General features: G+C 42.5%; 1 protein-coding gene across 5 annotated transcripts in view; it reads right to left on the bottom strand.

The window, feature by feature from the left end:
- TEAD4 (TEA domain transcription factor 4) overlaps window positions 1-19,628 on the bottom strand; it is a 59,460-nt gene that overhangs the window by 36,588 nt on the left and 3,244 nt on the right. For 3 of the 5 annotated variants that reach the window (XM_075163964.1, XM_075163979.1, XM_075163988.1), the window contains one exon: window positions 7,958-8,212. In XM_075163964.1, the coding sequence (XP_075020065.1) occupies window positions 7,958-7,964 (7 nt within the window). In that variant the 5' untranslated portion in view covers window positions 7,965-8,212. Of the gene's footprint in view, window positions 1-7,957; window positions 8,213-13,983; window positions 14,039-19,628 lie in introns of all 5 variants that reach the window. The other 2 variants (XM_075163955.1, XM_075163972.1) reach the window with 1 other exon arrangement.

The following is a 19,628-nucleotide window of genomic DNA, read 5'->3' as shown; positions in this document are numbered from 1 at the left end:
CCTGGCTCTCTTTCTGCTCCTAACACTGGAGCAATTCTGTTCTACATTCTTTAAACACCTGTTTCCTGACTGAGTTTACAGTGTAAGTCTGATAGATAGCTGGGCAACCACGATTCAGGCAGTGACAGGAGAGCAGGAACAAGAGGATGACTAAACTATTTAAGCTGCAGGGATACCTAAAAATGCATATAGATCCAGAAGGAAATTTGCAGATATCTAGGTGCTTCAACCACCTTCCAGATGAAAGCTGCTGTATCTAGAATTGTTAAATCACTTTCCTCCAATCTTAGCCAGAAAGGATCAGACTAGACATGAACAGCTTAAGTAGAGCTGGCTTTGCCTCCAGGCACAGGAGCAGATGAAATGACCTTTGAAGGTCCCTCCCAGCACCATTTTCTATGATTCTACAACTAAAGATGATGATGCAGTGTTCATATGCAGGAACGCTCATAATACACAGTCAAGGTTGAAGGCAACATTGTGCTAAATACCGCACATGCATGTGTGTTTCCCTGTAATACTGTCACGCTTAGAAATCGGCCTACGTCTAAAGCACTCGCAGTCAACAACTCGGGTCAGTCCTACGCGTTATCTCATCAAGCACTGGTTACAATCCTGGCACTCCAGTCCACAGACTCCAGCCTAAGGTCCTGAAAAGGGATTTGCAATTACTGTACAAATCACATTCGAGAGGAAAGAGTGACTCTAAAGACATTTGACATGAAAAAGTTTCAATGAAAAGAGTGTTATTTCCTGTTCAAGAAGCTAGAGACAGAGCAAGACCATGCCCAGATATGTGCATGCCATGAGCCTCAGAGAATTTGAAGGAGTACCCAGAAGATGGGTCACAAGTTCAAGGTGACAGCAATGAGGAACAGCTGCTGGCTATGCACCCTTCAGCAGCAGGTGTACCCAGGCCCCAGAGGTTTAAGTCAGCTCTGCCAGTGACCAACAGACTTACAAGACCATCTGTCTGGGCACAAACTGCACACAGCCTTCCCAGTTTTGCTGCCCAGATCTTCACCATACACAGACAATACGGGACTTGTTATGGATTAGCTAATGAGCAACTGTTTAAACCAATAGACAGTCCTAGTTCTCCTGTGCTTGTTATCTGGATCCTACATGAATGAGAATACTGCCTCTTCTTTTCACTGTAATACTGTCTTTTTCTGATCAAGCAGCTCTCCTTCACTTTTGGGCACCCTTTAAGGCACTAGAACCTGGAAAGGTTATATTGTCTTGTACTGTTTTTGCTTAACAGATGTATAGGGATACTTTAATAAAGTTTTGTTAAGTTATATTTCAAACATGCCCTCCAGCAATAAGGCATGCCTTTGAAAGATGCTTTAAAAGAGAGTTCATGTGATAGGTTTTGCTTACTTGCACTGTAGAAATAAGAAAGCTCCTCTTTTCCTGTGCCAAGTCTCCACGCAATCTCCATATTGACACTTATCAGCTCCCTCTATGTATGAGCAGCACCTTGCTTGAGAAATGCTATCACCCTTCTCTACCCAATGCCTGACTGATCAACAGAATTAAGACAAATTCTGAGAAAGCACTCCTTGTATTTATCTTGAAGTTTGCTCTTCCTGTTTCAGATCTGAGAAGGGGCCTCTGTGTCCATCAATCTAATAACTTATTCATGTCACAAAAACACACATCGTATAAATCATAATACTAACAATTTCGAATAAAACTGCAGATATGCACAGGGGAAAGCAATATTCGGCCACCACCTAATAGCCACTGTTCTCCCTTTCCTGTGTAAAATCATAGTAGGTCTAATCTAGAATCTACCTCTCATTCAAACACAACACACATACACGTGCTCACACAGCATTCCTTGGGACTAGTTTTACAAATACATTCCTTACAGTTTTGTCTGATACAATTTGAAAAGTCCCCAACAACAGCATTTCCATTCTAAGCCCTTACAGAAGAGAGATCCCTCAGCACTGAGCACCATGCTGCCATGAAGCTTCTGCTGATATCCATCCTATATTCCTTCTTTCTCTCCCATTAATCCTAGTCATGCTCACATGTTCCACATAAAATCCCTCTCCCTCCTAAATGTTAACACCCTTCAAATATTTTTAGACTGTTATTATGTGTCCCCCCACCCTCCACCTTTCAGTCATCGCTTAGCCAAGCTATGTATATTTAGCTACTTTAATCTTTCCACCTAAATCAGTCCCTTCAACTCCCAGAGCTCAATGTTAAGTCTGGTATGTTTGTCGCTCTTCTCAGAACTCAGTCCATGTTTCTGAGATCTTTCTGGTAATGTGTTTGCAAAAACCTATCCGGAAGAAGGCTTAACATGTGCTTGGTTTAAGGAAAAAAGAAACCCAAGCCAGTGGACATTATTAATTTTCATTTTCTAAGTCTGATTTTTTCCCCAGGTTTTGAACTCAATCTGAAATTTTAAATGTAAATGAACGTTTTGTATATTTAAGAGCAGATTAGCAACTGGAAATACTTGGATCAATTGTGAAAGTACGCAGTATTTTTAAAAATGTAAAAAAACCACTGAGGCTTTTTTAGTAAAGTAAAAAACTTTTCAGAAAACTGGAAATGCGTAAAGTTATCCAGACACACAGGAGAAGCAAAACAATGACTTGCAACAAGGGAAAAGGCTGACAAATGAAATTGAAATAGTCTCTCAGGTACAAGGCAGATGAGTGGATACAGCTACAAAGCATAAAGTTGGCTTACTAAACTAGAGATCAATTAAACTGGCTGTGTTATTTACAATGCAAAAAAATCAGAACAAGTGCCTTGCTGACAATATACCACTACAGATCAGCTCTATCTTAGAGAATTACTAAACGTTTGAAATTTAGAAATGAAAAAGTCAGAGGAAGAGCCAAAAGGGTAATATAATGTTGCTTATGAAGGAAGTTACTCAAACATGACGAAAGCTCTGTGGCTGCAGACATATACAGTGGGAAAAACATAATCCTACACAACACACTTGGTTTTATGGCTGACAGATAAAAATGGGACTACAAAGCTGCTAAAAATCAAAAGGGACAGAAAAAAGCATGTGCCCTTTGTTGAAACCACATAATAAAGCCCCCCCAAAAGTAGTCACAATAATTTTGATAACACGTAATACACAATCAAACTGCTAACATATTTCTGTTCAGTACTAAGTATGTTAAGGAAAGATGCCACAGCCAGTACTATTAACTCTACTAACTGCAACAGCAAGCAGTTTCCTGGTTGGCTGGCATTTCAAAAGTGGTGAATTCCTCAATATTCACAAAATGCTCCGAACTCATGGAAAAATATTTCTTTTTATGTTTGCATGGAGAAAACACCAGTTAAACTGACATACAGTTTAACATGAAGAACCCTAAACTCGGCTTACAGAGGAGATGGAAGGAAAAACCTGACAAACTCCCGCAGAAGTTTAATCTGTTGCAAAGGTCTCCAGAAATCTGGCTTCATCTAGTCAACAACAAAGAACTAGAACCACACAAAAGCAAAGTTGAAAGCTGACTCAGTGAAAAAAAACCTTGTTATTGAGCAACTCCAAAAACATCACACCTACCACCAGAAAAAGGAGAGGAGGGAAAAGTCTGACCAATTGTCCACAAATCTAAGTTTCACCTGTCTTCCAGTGTTTAAAATGGGAGATTCAATTTAGTTACCCAAACTGTGGGATAAAGGGATGTTCTACAGTTCACTAGGTCACAATAATGGAAGGGATAGGAACTGCAGAAGTATCTCTCTGAGGGGTATCACAGCTGAAATCCAAATTTTGCAATTACCTGGGCCAGCCAGTTCAGTGTCAACTGAGCACATTCTCAGCATGTTCCAATTGCTTTGATTGAAACATCATCAGGTGAGATGCTAAATTAGATATAGAAGAAAGCATTTGAAGACTGACACCTTGAAGGTTTTCATATTTGTAATAGCTGCCACGCTTCTCCCTCCCCTCAAGGAGAAGTAGTGTTATGAACTGGGACAGGCAGTGTATGTTTTGTGCTTTTTCAGGTTTATCTGTTCACTTTTCAGTTTTACCTTTGGTGACTTTTTGAGGTCGGGGAAAACATTAACTGATAACATATCCCTTTGAGATGAAGGCAATATCCTGCAAATTTACCTAGTCACTTCAGAACAGGGGTGGGAGGGACCACCTGTGTCATGGGTAGTTTTCAGCATCAGACTGACCTTTTATGCCAGCTTAATTCATATTGCAAGCTCAAGCCTTTGCAATTCACTGCCTGCTCCAGGTTTTAACTAGTAACATGGTTAATCATCCTTCTATCGTTCAGTCTCTGAGCTGGGACATCTTTAAGTCCTGTATCAGGGCTTTGACCCAGCCTGGGAGATAGATGACTGCTCCCAGCTGTCTGCCCCACCCTGCTCAGCACAGAAATGGTTGAGCTGCTTGTAAACCAACCGCTAAGCTACTGCCTCCTACAGAACAGCAATCTAACAAAGAGCCAGCAATTCTAGCTCCTTTTACAAAAAGGTGCTCCAAGCCAGATGTTCGTGCAGTGGAAGGGAACACTGGGCAGCTATGGCAGTAGCTCAGTTCTTCCAAGCTCTTACTTCCTCACTTGTAAATCAAGGCCCCAGCAGTGTTTTGTCAAAATAAGTATCACTTTGCTAGTTACTATTTTTTATTTCTCTGTCCTCAGTAGTGTTGGGAGACCTGCTCTATCTATTGCTTCTCCATGCAAATCACACAAAGGTACTAATCTTCCTCCCTCTCCTTTCTCTAGACCAGTACTGAAGATGCCAGGAGACAGTGACTCTAACACCAAATTCTATGATTGCTTGTTTGGTACAAATGCTACAGATGCTATTTCTCCCATAGAAAAACATAGTTGGAAAACGTAAGAGCCAGGTTTGTAATACGGTATCCGCATAGTATTCTAGCAGGCAACACTTATAAAAATTATCCTGCAGGACCTTAGTGGTACCAGAAGGCACCAGATCAGTAATTTAATGGTGCCTTGGACTCACTGCTTCTAATGTCAACACAATGATTATTAGAAAAGATAGCATCCCATATCAGACAAGACAGCTTTTCGTGCCTTAAGCAGGTGGTAAGCAGAGCCTGCTGGAGAGGACACTGAGGGCTTGTACCCAGAGCAGTGCTGTAGTATGAGCTTATTCAGTCAGAATGCTGCTTCCAGTAACGGAACATGTCTAGGAGGGAAAAAGATAATGAAAGAAAAGAAGGCAGCAAAGGCATCAAGACACAGATCATCAATGTACAGAGAAGAGCTTGGCTGACTTCCAGATGAAGTAGGAATCATGTCCACTCAGCAACCAGCAGAGTATCATCTAAAGAGCTGTACGCAGCAAGCTGACTCAGAAGAGGCTAGGGAACATGAGCATGAGGCCTGTGTGTAGGCTGAAACACACCTTTCTGTGCAATTTTAAACAAATTCAAACAAAACAGTGCAAGTTCTTCATATTGGCTTGGTGCACTTCAGCTTGTTCAACATGTTTGCTGGTAAAAGCTACTAACTTTAAATTGATAACAGGTTGCTTCACAACAGGTGAGAAGTATATAAACGGCACATGGAAGAGATCCTGGGACCTGGAACATCATGCCCAAAAGAGCAGTACCACACGAGCCACTCCTCAGTGGGAAACAGTGAAATGGTTCCCCTTTTGTCAGGGGAATGGGCATATACAGTTCTCTGTAACACCTCGCCCCTTGGTTCAATGAGTTCTGTGCAAGTCGGCCATGGGACAGCTAAACAACCATCCCTTGGAGGCAGGGCCAGCTCCACATACAGCTTGTCCTGTTCCATGAGCTGGCTCATAAGCGGTGAAGATGAAATCAGGGACTATATTTATTCTCCCTGCCCGGTCATATCTTTCTATAGATCCCACAGGCTGGGCCCCGCTTCCTTGGCATGGATCCTGGAGACTAGTAAGCAAAGGAGGGCATAAATCAGTGCCTCGGGTTCTGTCAGGAGCACATCGAACCAACCATCCATGCTGGGAACAGGTGCACCGAAGGCAAGCAGGGACACTGTCCCATTTGCAGTAGTGGGGGAGGGCTTGCAGAAAAGCTGTTCATTTCTTCTCCCAAAGCCTAGCCTAAACTTTTCACCCTGCAAGTGGATTATTTACCTTCTGCAGCTCACCAGTGTAGTTAACTAGAGACTTTCCACTAAACACCAGTCCATGCTAGGTCAGGCCCCAGCTAAGTCTCGTTGGTTTCTGTAGTCCATTCTACTTCATTTTTACCTTTACTCTCACTCTTTATTTCTTTTCTGGTCCATTTTGCTCTCTGCTCTGACACATTCACTCCAAAGCTGAAATATTTTGGGGACTATGCGGGATGGTTAATAAATGAAGACAGTCTTAAAACACAACTGTAATTTTTCACCAGTAATTTTAAAAGTTACCTGTCATGAAAACTAGTGCAGACTTACAGCAGCAAGGAGCATGTCACTAATCTATGCTTAATAACCATGGGGTGGATTTTCAAGTAATATTTTAGTTTGAATAACATTTTAAGCAAGCATTGCTTCTGAAAGAAGGAGTCCTACCCTCACCGCAACCATGGCTGCTCATTCCCACTCTTATCATCCCTTGTCTAAGTACCAGCACAAGCAGCTGTGCAGTGAAACAAATCAGGGGACGTATCCAAATTAAAGTTCACTTTTTTCCCCTTTCTGGCTGTGTTAGTTTTAAGCTGGATCAGTTCCCTGGTCGGTTCCATTGCACAACCACAAAAATGTTTGTGCCAGCATAGAGCAGGAATTGATGTCCACATCAGAACATTGACCCTTGCTGAGCCTCAGGGTGATCAGCCTTACTCAACATATATTGCTCTGTACAGATACAAAGATGTATGTACCCAGTAAAACTATCCACTGTAGATAAGGCTATGTAAACAAGACCCCACCTACGTCCCCATAGTGAGAGCAATCCATTCCCTAGCTCAGGGAACAATGGCCCGGTGAGTGGACAGAAACCTGCAGAATGACTTGTGAAGTGCTCCATATGAAGCTTCAGGGCATGGTGCTCCCATGATGGGGCCTGCAAAGACACACAGATTCCAATGTAAAGGAAAAAAAGCAAGCACTGACCGGGTAGGAAGAGGGCTGCCTTCCATAAGATCCTTGCTAGTGCTTTAAGAAACAGTTGGGACTTTTAACCAAATATTGTGCACTCTCAGCCTTTGCTTTGCTTTTTAGTCACAGAAGTACCAGGTGGCTTCTTTCAATATTGAGCTAGCGAATCCATCCCAGACCAGCTTTTTTTGTGGACAAAATCAAGAGAGAAATTTTAACTGCAGAATAGGTCAAAAATCCAATTCAAAATCACGTCTACCACCTAGAAAGTTGACTTCTGCTGCAGCTGCAAGCCAGCACTTCTCTGCATTCAGGGCTGGGTATCTAGCTAGCTGCGAAGAACCCACAGGCAAAAGACATTCATGCCAGGGCTATAAGAAGGCAAACTGAGCAGCCAGAGAGGTCCGTTTTCTGCCCTTCTTGAGATCTCAAAAGTGTAGCTAGTTAACAAACTGTAGGTGTTTGCACACCACCAGCAAAGCCATTCGGGGGTTCGGGGGCTGAACTTCTGCCCTTTAGCACCAGAGACACAGACCTTCACCTGTTAGGATAACAAAAACGTTGGAGATGGCAGCGAGAGATACCATAAAAGATAGACTTAGTCACACCATGAAGCCGTTATGTGATATCTATCCAAAGATTAGTTCAGCAGCATGCCCAGCTCTGGGATCTACCTTATTGAAACTCCCTGAAAAAGACGTCTAGAATTCCTTCTGATCTGTGTGCATGGAATGTTAAAATCTTCACTGATTTTCCTAAATATAACTTGAAAGGACCAACTGCATCAACTTGGGATTGCCTGAGAGAAGAGTTCATTCAGAACCGTCATTTGGTACAAGGCGAGTGGCCTGCACAGGGCAGGCAGCCTGGAGTGTTGTGATGTGCCCTTTCTTTCTCCTTACCATACATCTTGCCTTCGTCTGACAAGATAATCTTCCGCCGTCCACATGGTGGGTAGATGGCTAGCGCTTCCTGGAAGCTCTGCTCAATGTCCGGACTCCACACACCCTCAGCGTCATTGTCAATGGGTTTGTCCAAGGCCTCGCTGCCCCCTGAGTCGTTGCTCCCCTCAGGGGAGGTGGGAGAACTCCACTCGTTGGAGGTAATGGTGCCAGCTAGAAACTCCAAGGTGCCACGTGGAGAAGCAGACTCAGAACCTGTGATGACAAACACATCCCATCCATCAGTTAGAAATCCTTCTCTCTAGGAAAATGAGGAGATACTAAAGAAAAAAAAATTAGAAAATCTCAGTGAGGAGGGTTTTTACTTCAAGTTTACCTTAAATGGTAACTCAACTACGTGCTTGATTTCTATTAATATTGAGATGAAACCTTTTCTACAAATCCTTCTGATGCAACAGCCTGCTCCCATACCGCTTTGGCTCATTAACTCTCTATCGCTTCCCAATTCTCCTCAGACACTATGTCTTCGTGCCTGTGTCTTTGTCTTCTAATTTCCTTCTCCCTTGCCGTCATTATCTGTGTAACTGTTGTTTAACTTTCTGAAGCACGCATACAGGGATTCAGTCTGTGGGAAAGACTACACAAAATAAAGCAGTGATGAATTATCGAGTCATCACTGAGCACTAGGGTTGAAATTTTCTTAGATACTGTTTCACTCGATCAGAGTTAGTAGTCGGTGTCATTTTTAACACTGACATTTCTTCTTCTCAAGGATCAGCTTCACTTCTAAAAAGCAATTCCTGGAGCCGGACAGTTTAATGCAACGTCTCCCAAATCTCAGCGCTATATCCTGGCAGGACCAGAAGGCACCATGAGTAAAAGGATAAAGGCACTAGGCTGCAGGTCAAGAATCCTCGGCGCTTAGCCTGTTTCTACTGCTCATCTTCAAAACGACCCTGGTCAAATTCCTTCAGTTCTCTGTGCCTCTCTGCCCCCTCATCCTTTATCAGTCTCAGGCTATTAGATTTGCCACTGGGCAGGAGCAGAAACTGGTTTCTCACTGAACCTGAGCAGGCAGCTACTAGCTCTTGAAAACTACAATAAATTATAGTCTACTTATAAATGCCTACAGTAGAGGCTGAAGTCATTGAGTGGAGCTTCTAAAACAGTCGTTCAGAAAGCAACTTCAGACCATACAGACACTTCCACTCAACCATACAGAAGACAAATGGCTTCTAAAGACACAGATCATTCCCCTGCCTTAATCCCAAAGCTGTTTGTTTACCTTTTTAATAGTTTCATTATCTGAGCTACAACAAATGTTCACAAGCCACCATTTGAGAATCCAGTTAAATGAGAGAGTTCAAAACTTCCCTGCGTATCACCACATTCAGATGGGTAGCAAGTAAATCAGAATAAGGCTTTTTTTGCAAGAGCAACAGAATCATCAAACCTGTACTGAACAAGAGAGTAAGGAGAGAGCTCCGACATGCCAAGTCAGACTAGCTCAGAAATATCACAGTGATAATGTAAAGGAGGACAGAGGAGAAATTTGGGCATGGTCTATAACAAAAACTAGCTAGAACAAAATTTGTGCAGTTATGTCATGCCCTAGTTGGTAAATAGGCAAAGCAGATCCATTCACTCAACTTCAGAAGTTCAAAAATTCAGGGCTCGTGCCTCCAGAAACTTTTCTGACATCAACCTAAAAAAGCATTACATCATACGCTCCTTTTTAAGTCTTTCTTTGGCTTTGTACCTCTTTGGATTTCATGTTTACAAAATGAAAGACCATAATGACTAGATTTTTTATTAATTTTTTTTTAATAAAAGATTAAATCCTTAAGAATTTTATCATTTCAAAAGCTAAAGTTGTAGAAAGAGTTGACAACACTGGCTCTCAGAAGGTTTCGCTGCTCCTTAATGACTTTAAACAGCAGCAGATACATATTTTACATCTCCATAACCCACCAAAAGCTCAGGAAACAAAGGAGATAATACTGGGCATTTGAATAATTTCTAGACACAGAATACTTCTTACATCACGGTGCAGCATCTTAACAAGTGATTTACTTGGACATTTAGAAAACCCAGTATACGACTTATTTCCTGTGAGAATATTCGGAACACATGAACCACTGGAATGGCCTACCACTGTCCACCCATCCATTCAGCCCCTACATTAGATTATTTGAATCCTCTTGACCCACGCTGTACATTTTCGGAGCTCTAATGAACATGGGAAGAAAGAAAAAAATGGGAGGTGAGGGGGGCAGAAAGGGGAACTCACACTTGGCCTTTACCACTCGGACGGACATCCCAGGCACACTGTGAATGACACCAAAGCAGGCAATGTGACTTTAAGAGATCCTGAAATGAATGGTAACAGTTTCTTTCCTTACCAAGCATCACCAATACATCCCTTTTCACTGGCAGATGCTCAATAAAAAATTACATGGGTATTCAAGAGATTGTCCTGCTGGGGAATCAGCGTGGAGAAGTAAGCTTTCCACAGGAGGACTCTGACAGAGAAACAGAAGCTATCTGTTCCAGCTGTTCTTCTTTTGATATTTCCCCGAGCATCCCTAGTCCCTGGAGGCTGTCAATACCCTCCGTATTTAATGCACATTAAGATGTCCACAAACATAAGGCACAGACTAGTTTTAACTTAGGCTGACAGACTGAGAAATGGAGGGGTTCAGAAAGAAGCTTAAGGTGTGACAGCAAGTGCATCCACAGTACCATCTGCATTTGGAGCTGCAAGTCTCCTAACAGTCAGCAGGCTCCACACCAAGTGAAATCATACTCTAACTGCTCAACTGTATGACTCCCAAAGCCATGGTCACTGGAAGCTACAACCTCCGCTCTCAAGCAAAATCCCCTAGCAACGCATACAAGTAGACAAAGTCATCTCCTAGGGAATTTATGGCTATCATAACCATAAAAAGCACCTACTCTGAATCCAGTTATTTTCATCTCCTTAATGTCCATGCAGACACAGATGAATACCTAGCAGATGATTTCAGCATGGCACACTCTTACGTTGGAAACTAAGCAACTATATCTGAAGCATAACGTCCCCCCTGCCCCGCATCCAAACCCTAGGAGTTGTTGCCTGATCATTTCATGTTTTACAAGGTTTCACATCTGTGCCAAGTGCCTTTGGTGACAAAGGAAACTCTGGGTCCTTTCTGATCCAAGCTCCAGAATAAGTGGAGCTTATGCTGTATTCAGTTCACTGTCAACTCCCAAAACTCTAAACGCGAAAGAAAAGTTGCGCCAACTTCTGCAGATGTCACTTGTATATTCAGGAAAGTCCACAAAGCAAGAGACAGAATATGTGACCCTTATCTCACATTGGTCTAAATCAAGGCAGATGTAGAACATAAAAGCAATGAGAGAAGAAATTTTATAAATCTTGAAGTGACTAGATACTTTTTTTTTTTAATGCTTCTTGCTTTTTGTGCCTTGACCAGCAATACTAGTCCTATCCCAAGCTATAGCTAGGTCAGCAGGCACTGAAATGTGCTATCGTGGCCAATCCCAACTTTTCTACACCTTGGGGCAAGATTCTGCTTTCCCTTCTTGGCACTAAAGCTATTTCTGATGGATGGTGAGAAAAGTGGAATTGTAATGACTACAAAATCAAGGATGTTTAGCCACCGCAAGCTGAAACCTCAATAATCACCCAGACACTAACACAAATTGGCCTTCTTTTTGATAACTTGCAAAGAAATTCTGTAAACTGAAATGACCATGAAAATCCTTATAACTCTATGTCTCTAGTTCAGTAAGATCCCAAGGGCTTAAAGGCCCTGCAAAGTTTTCTTTAAAAGCTCCATGTGCAATCCCAGGCGATACTCTGTGCCCAGGGGCAATAAACACTAATACAGGGAGTCCTGGTCAGGTGCTATCCGTTTGTGAGTCTCTTCTTTGGCTGAGCACTTCAGGGTTTCCATTCCCTGCACTGTTGATCTGAACTCACCGATGGCCAAAGTGGCCATTTACTAAACCAAGCAAAACAAATTGTAGAGAAGCTGGGGGCTAAACTCTATGGTAAATGGCTTTATTAATATGGCAAGTGGAAAAACTGTCAGTGGAATCACTTCCCATTGAAAAAGCAATCTGGTCCAAAATAGAGCGTTTTTCAGAAACATGCTAAGGTTGAATGTGTTATTTATAAGAAAGGTTTGAATAATATTCATTAGTAGCTACTTTAACAAAATAGAAATGTTTCGGCACCTAGCTTTCAGTTTGCTTCTGTTTTCCCATTCAATCAACAGTAACTATGCACATACAGCTTGGTAACTTTAATGGTGATTTGTATTACTGAGTGTTCTAATGCCACTAAATATTTCAGTACTTGTAAACTATCTTCTTTTTTTTTTTTTTTTAAGTTCTGCTTGTGGAAGAGCTTGTAATCACAAAGCTTTCTTCTGATGTGGAGGGAATTTGATTCCGAAATCACTAAACAGACATCCCAGTTCCTAGGTGTGCTGAGACAATTCCTCCCCCACCTGAATCCCCTCACCAGGCACAGGTCTTAGGATCAGAGGAGTCGGAGGATGTTGTCCCATTCTTGTAACAGGAAGTTTTGCCAGAGGTCCCAGGCTTAGTGTTTGTTCTCTTCAGATTCCCTCAGTTTGAACTCAGACTCCTCTTCTTGGCTCTCGTATTTCTGGTATTGTACCCTACAGTTGTTCTTATTCTGATTGCACTCTTATTTTACTGAGAGATGATTAACGACCTTTCTTTGTGCGGTCTAGTCACGGATCCTCTCAAAGACACAAACTCCTCACAGCACCTCCACCTCCTCACCATAGTATCTCTGCTTCCTTCTTATGTTTCCCTCTGTCCGAATACTGTTTCTTATTCACTCTTGGTCCCCGTTCTTCTTTCAGCCATGCCCATCTCTTCATGAGTCACTCACAAAGGCAGGTTTTTGGGTCAGAGGAAAGCAAAACCATGGAGAAAGCACAAAAATCTTTCAGCTCCAGCAGCTTTGGTTTAATTGTTCTGATGCTGGTAATTTCAACACTAACTCTCTTTCCTTTCACACGTGGTGTCTCATTGAGATTCAGAGATCCTGCAGGGCTAGACAGCTGCCAAGAGGCCTTCAGCGAGGTCTCACTGACAGAGAGCACATCTTTAACAGGCTCCATAGTCTGACACATCTGCTTTCTAATATCAATCCCTCAGTCATTACTGTTGGTAACAGCTCCCTCTTAAGTGTTTGTGGCAGCTGCTCAACACAAAATCATACTTTCCTGAGGATCCGAAAAATTGCAGCCAGCTGTCTCCAGTTGTTCAGTTTTCTTAGAGCTGTTCTGTCCAAAAGAACTCCCCCCCCTCCACGGCCACCCCCTTTCCCTGCCGGAATCGGTATCAAGCACGACATGCTAACCAGAGACGTCCCTACTCACTCACTCCTCCCAGGCAGGAACGCTTGCCAGCACAGCCGTGTGGAGCCTGACCGTGCGGTTCCACTCCTGCTTCTGAGCTGGCTGCACTCTCAGCAAGTCACTTCATTTTACCAAGGACGTCCCTTCATCCTTGGTCTCATTTAATGGAAATGCAAGCTGTGTGGGCAGGGACTGCTTCCCATTACAGGTATCCCTTGATGTCATTGTAATGCAAATAAAACCAAACAATTCCGGTATTCACTACCTTGGTAACGTGAGCCAAATACTGCTACTATAGAAGATCTGAACCAGAACATTTTCATATCTGATCAGCAGTCAAACAGAGAATTTCAAAAAAGAATTAGTTCAGCCAGAAGAAGAGATATCCTGCTGCTCAAACTATAACTTTAGGGTAGTTCGTACTCTAAAGTATTTCTTATTGGTTGTACAGTAAGAAAACCTGGAATCAGCAACAACCAGTCAGTTACTTCCATCCAGAACATGCTAACGAATGAGCTTACACAATGCAGTCATATAAGGAGATTTGGGTTTAGGAAAGCAACAGTTTGGAATACTATGAAATCTATTGCACAAGGTATGATGGAAGATAGCATTCAAACTTACCAGAGGAAGAAGGCTGGGAAATTCTACAGGACACTACAATAATAGCTCAGTTCCTCTGAAAGAGAAGAATGAGTGCAATCAGCAGATGAGTAGCTCCAAGGGGGTGCAACTCAAAGACTGCAGGAAAAAAACTGGAAAGGGAAAAGGTGGGAAAGCAGCTATTCAACAATAACTAAGGTCTGTTAAAGCTCGCAGGCAAAAGAGGACAGAAATCATGAACATGTTCACAGGGTCTCTACAGAGCAAAATAAAGATGCAACTGTAGCAAGACCAACTAGCACTGAACTATATCTAGGAAGGTAACAGCACTTTTGCAGCACCAGCCAGCAACGAGTTACTCAGGCTCCTTGGGAGCTGCACTCCAGTCATTAAATCAGCCTGGAGCCAGAGCTACTCAGCTTCAGCAGAAAATCCAGCAACAGTGGAGATGGGTGGGTGCAGTTCACTGGGCCTTTTGAGGGAGCTCCACTCAAGCACTCCCTAACAATGTAGCCAAGTGGTGAGACTGGCTACAATCTCGCCTTTTGCCCCGGGCCTCCTGCAATCCCTGAGCAATGCTGGCTATTCCCCGTGAGTATCCCTATCCACCCAGGACACCAGAGTAATACTGCCTAATCCTGCGAATAAAACCAATTAAGGTAAGTGTTACTTGCTGTAGGTGAAGCAAAAGCTCTCAACAGGCAGCAGCACCAGGCAAGGAAGAAAGGAGAACTGAGATTCCCCTCTGTGTATTGGGCAAAGTAATATAATCATTACATCTACACGCTGCATTGTAAGATTTTTGTCTCTGTCTCACCACTGAATAAGACTGGTTTACAAAGGAACAAGCACTACTAGCCTCAGACCATATCCAGCATAAGCTTGGGCTCCAGCTGAATACTTATCACACCGCCTAGCACAAAATCAAGCTTGGTTTGCTTGCTACACTGAAATTGCCTGCAGCAGCTGCCGTTCAAAAGGCACCTGACTTCCTGAGCAAAGCAAAACAACACTCTTAAATTATTGCAGTAGCTGAGCTCTGGCTGAAACAGAGAGAGGATGTAGTGTCCAGCAGAGTGATATAAATCAAAACAAGGAGAGAGGAGAACTTCTATCAGTGCAGCCCTGGATAATGCAGTCAAACAGGATGTGATGAGATAAGGCTGTGTGTGGCCTTGCACACCACCCAATCAGTTACATTTGTGATAAAGGAAACAGAACACAGAGCCCTGCTGCCCTAAGGAGGGGAGAAAAAAAAAATACACAACCCAACAACAACAAAACCCAAAGGCTGGTCTGCTCCCACTAGTCCAGGGGTGGCCAGCTTGGGGGTCGATATTGAGCCACAGGCAACTCATGCACAGCTCCAACATCCAGGCTACATCGCAAGGCCACCAGCCTTGGACTGACAAAATGACTACTGCCTGATTTACATCTCAGCTGGGAGAGAAAAATGAGCCAGCAAGGGCAGCAGAGATTGACACTGCCAGGTTGCCCCAGGATTGAGCCACACACTGGGCTGGCCCCAGCCCTCAAAGGAACAGTGCAATTCTTGGGGAGTCACCGTTATCTCCCATGCAGGAACTGTTCCCAGAGCTCCCATTCTCCCTGACTTTCCAAGACACGTGGCATGTCTTTTACAGCTTCCCAAACAGATGAAGGTGATGGCAGGGTGAAAATGGGTTAGCCGCTCTCGTGTTAGCAGCAGCGGTCACCAGGAGTCATTCTCCCAACAAGCATGGAGCTGGTTAGAAAGCAATGAACCAGAAGGGAGTCCAATAATCATGACCCTTTTCTATCGCAGAACCACCAGTAGTGTTGGCTAATGTGTTTAAATCACAACTGTCCCTTCAAGTATAGACAAGTCTAGACATTGACTGATAAAAACTACTTGGGTCTTACCAAACCAAGCTAGAGACAGAAATAAATCATGCTTAGCATTTTCTCAAAGAGTATTACTCACTTAATTATTAAAGGATAGGGAACCTTTAACAGCAACCTAAAAAAGCCTTGCTCCTAAACCCACTGAAAGTCAGTTGTCCTGAAAATCTCACCGTAAGACTCAAAAGCCCCCATTTTACCTACAGAAAAAACTATAGCACAAAGACCTAAGTGAACCACCCAATGACAAAATCCAGGCAAGAATTCCAAGACAAGAAAAGGTGATTTGTGATTGCAAGCGGTGTAACTTCGGATGGGCTCATGTTTAACACCGCCTGGAAATTGGGCGTCTTTTGAGTCTTTCCTGACAAGTAACACAAAATTGAGACACTCATAATGCCCACTTTATGATATCCAAATCGAGTTCTGATTTCCTAATCCTGCCTCCTGTTCATGACATCCCTCAACCTCTTGTCTAGGACTCAAGGGTAGATGTCCCAAAAGAACTCACAACTGTGACATACTTAGCTTCCCATGACACTAATGGCAGAATTTCACATGAACTCATAGTGGAGACAGGTGTTTGCAAATCTCATCCAAAGCAGTGAAAATGTTTAGCTCCAAAACTATAGCCAGTCTGCAAGAAAAGAAATAGCTGAACCTGGGCTAAGAGCCTTACAACAGAATAGACAGAAGCATTGACCACACAACCCACGAACAGTCAGATTTCCGCATCTGCAGTGCTTGCGGGTGGTCTGTGTCGCGGGCACGACCTGGCCGGCCAGAGCTACGCCCTTTGCTGAAGCCTCAAGACAAAAGCAAACCACAAACAGGCAGAACAGGTATATAAAATGGGACCTCAATTCAGTCAACCAATTAAGCATGTGCCTTGATTTTAGTAATAGTTAGATGGGAGCTTAAAGGTGTTTGATAATTTTGATAAAACAATGCCTAAGTAAAGAAAAGAACAACCATGAAACATCTGCATCATATGAGTGAAATCTACTCATGGCTACCAACCTCTCTCTTGAGGTGTTCAGAAACCACCCCAGCTCAGTTTTGGAGCACACGCTCCACCTGGAACATGCAGCAGGTGAACATTCACTGCTTACAGCTAAGATGATCACTTCTTGAGGGCTGACACTGAGAAAAGTCCACCAGATTTGTTTTTCTGTAAAAGAATGAAATTTCCTAGCAGACAAACAGACGCCAGCCATTTTAGCCGGATTCCAGTTCTCCTACCAGTTTGATACAAGAGTCGTCCTCAACTCGGACTAGTGTAATTTTGAGCTCAGAACTCTTCCCTCTCAATTCTGGCATAAACACACTGTCATTTCCAAACTGCTGAACATTTAGGGATTTCACAGAAAGCAAGTGAAAATCATGAGAACCTGTACGTACAACCCCAATCCTCAAACGGGAATCACTAAGCAAAAAAAGAGAAAAAAGAAATGACAAAAACTGAAAAACATAGGTTAAACTTGCCCCCAGATATTACAGGAAAGCACGAACCTTCTGATTTATCTCTTTGCCTTTCCAGACCCTTCTCACCAGGAAGGTCAACAGGTTATATACCTTCTGCTGGATTAATCTACAGGAGAACAAGGGCAGCTAGCCAAGCAAAACTAGATTCTTAAAGGGACACAGCCAACCACAGACTTGGCTCCAGTTTTTAAAACATGTTCTTACAAATAAAACCTGTGACCAAAAACAGTGGAAAAAGATGCTGCTTCTCTATTTTTCAGTTAGCTTACTGGGTGGATAGAAAGAGTGATTTACACTGTTTCCCCTGCACAGTTATGTTCTTCTGTTCGCATAGATCCTTCACAAACAAACAGGGTGAGGAAATAAATAGGATTTTATTTATTTATTTTTAGAAAGATAAATCAAAGAGCAGTGAGTGTACTTGGAGAAAATCTTTTTATGCAAACCTCTCTTTTACACCTCTCTCTTTTTTCCCCTAAGCTGACAAGATTTTAAAACCAAGAGAACTTCTCTAAATCCTCCTAGTCTGGTATCAGTGAGCTTTGTTTCAAGGTCCTGCTATGGAGAAGTATGATCAAGTAAGATGAAGGTAAGACACATCAGCAAATCCTCCCTTTCCATTTCAGTATACACATACCCAGTGCTCTATTGACTTTTCCTCCTTCAGTTAAAGCAGTGCTGGTTACAAGAGATTAGACTTTGCCTGGACATCTGTCATTAATGGTTACCATACTGTTTGAAGGGAGGCACTTTGAGGACTAGGCTAATTCATTTTCTCTTTGGCAACAGCAAAGCGGATGCTTAAAGGCTTATATCCAGGCTCTGAAAGCCATTGGCATTCATGTCTCTGAAGTACAGCAAAGTAAAACACCTACCCTGTGGCAATCATAATCTAACGAAGGTAAGAACAAGGTAATTATAAACCTACAACGGAACAGAAAAACAGAGCCAGTGACTCAGCCAGTGGCACCGGGAACTGGAAAACCTGCCCCTCCCTAGCAGGAAAACGTCTAATTCATATGGTGTTAAAAACAAAGGGGAGTGACTGCATCATCTCCAGAAAAAGGAGGACCCAAGGGGCAGGAACAACAACAACAACGAAAACCCACCCAAAAAACCCAAAGAACCCCCAAGAACCCAAAACACCACCCCCAAACCCCAAAGAACTCTTTCTAATCATCTAATCTCAGACCTTGTAATGAGCTCCATGCATGCAAATTCCTGACTTTTTACAAGGCTCTACAAAGGAACATGTTGGGCATTTATTTAGCATGGTGGTGGGCATGATGCAGAAGTTGGAGAGAGGGAGGAGCATACACTACTGTAAATCTTCATAAACTTGATTGCTCTTCAAAGGAGGATAGAATTGCCATGAAGTTAGGGAATGAAAAGAATACAGTGCATGATGTAAGAGGTTTAGATTTAGAATAGCATTTGCTACTCTGCAAGGAAATCATAGCTAAAAAACTACTTCAAATTGGCTTTGGAAAGTACTGCTCATATTATTAGAAAATTAACTAACGGCTTCAAAACTAAGTGTAACGCTATATACCAATGGAACCACCAGGTACAGGGGGCATCTACTGGGTTGCTGCAGGGATCTTTGCCAGTCCAGATTTCTTTGACATCTTAATTAGAGATCTAAGACTGAATAAAGGGAATGTTAATTAAACTTGCAGGTGATACAGAATGAAGTTTACCAACACCAGTGGATAGAAACAACTCAAAGGGATTCAGACAGCTCAAAAACAAACAAGAGAAGCAAGGGGGACAAATAAGAATATGTGGAAAAAGTAATGCAAAGAAACTGAAGAAACAACAATGAAAAAAACAGAGATAAATCAAGGAAAAAGCCCTGCCAGAAGCAGGAGCTAAAGACATGCAAGAGTGAGAATGCTGAACAAATGAGAGAGTTGTCTGTAAAGCAAATGCTTCTACAAAATGATGAATGTAACTTTTGTCTGCCTGTGCTCAGATATCAGTTCAGGCAACAAAGAGAGATAAATCACCTCCAACACGTGGAATATCAGATCTCATTCTGCAAAAGGAACACAGATAAACTGAAGAAAGTGAAGAGCAATCATTAGGCCTAGAATAATAGACACTGAAAAATATTAAAAGTATAGTCTCATTAGTAGCTTGTAAGAACTTAGAAGGTGCAAATGCAGAGAGAGAAAGAGAACAAGCAATCATTTCACAGAAATACACACCAAGGGAAAAACTGTTGAAGTAGAGTAAGAAAACTTTTCTGATGTTAAAGTACATTGGGCGATGGAAAAGTTGCTCAAGAAAATCACTGA

This window comes from Calonectris borealis, chromosome 1 (assembly GCF_964195595.1).
Source record: "Calonectris borealis chromosome 1, bCalBor7.hap1.2, whole genome shotgun sequence".
Taxonomy (NCBI): Eukaryota; Metazoa; Chordata; class Aves; order Procellariiformes; family Procellariidae; genus Calonectris; species Calonectris borealis.
The sequence above is the reverse complement of the archived record's forward strand: the minus strand, read 5'-3'. Positions and strand labels throughout refer to the sequence as shown.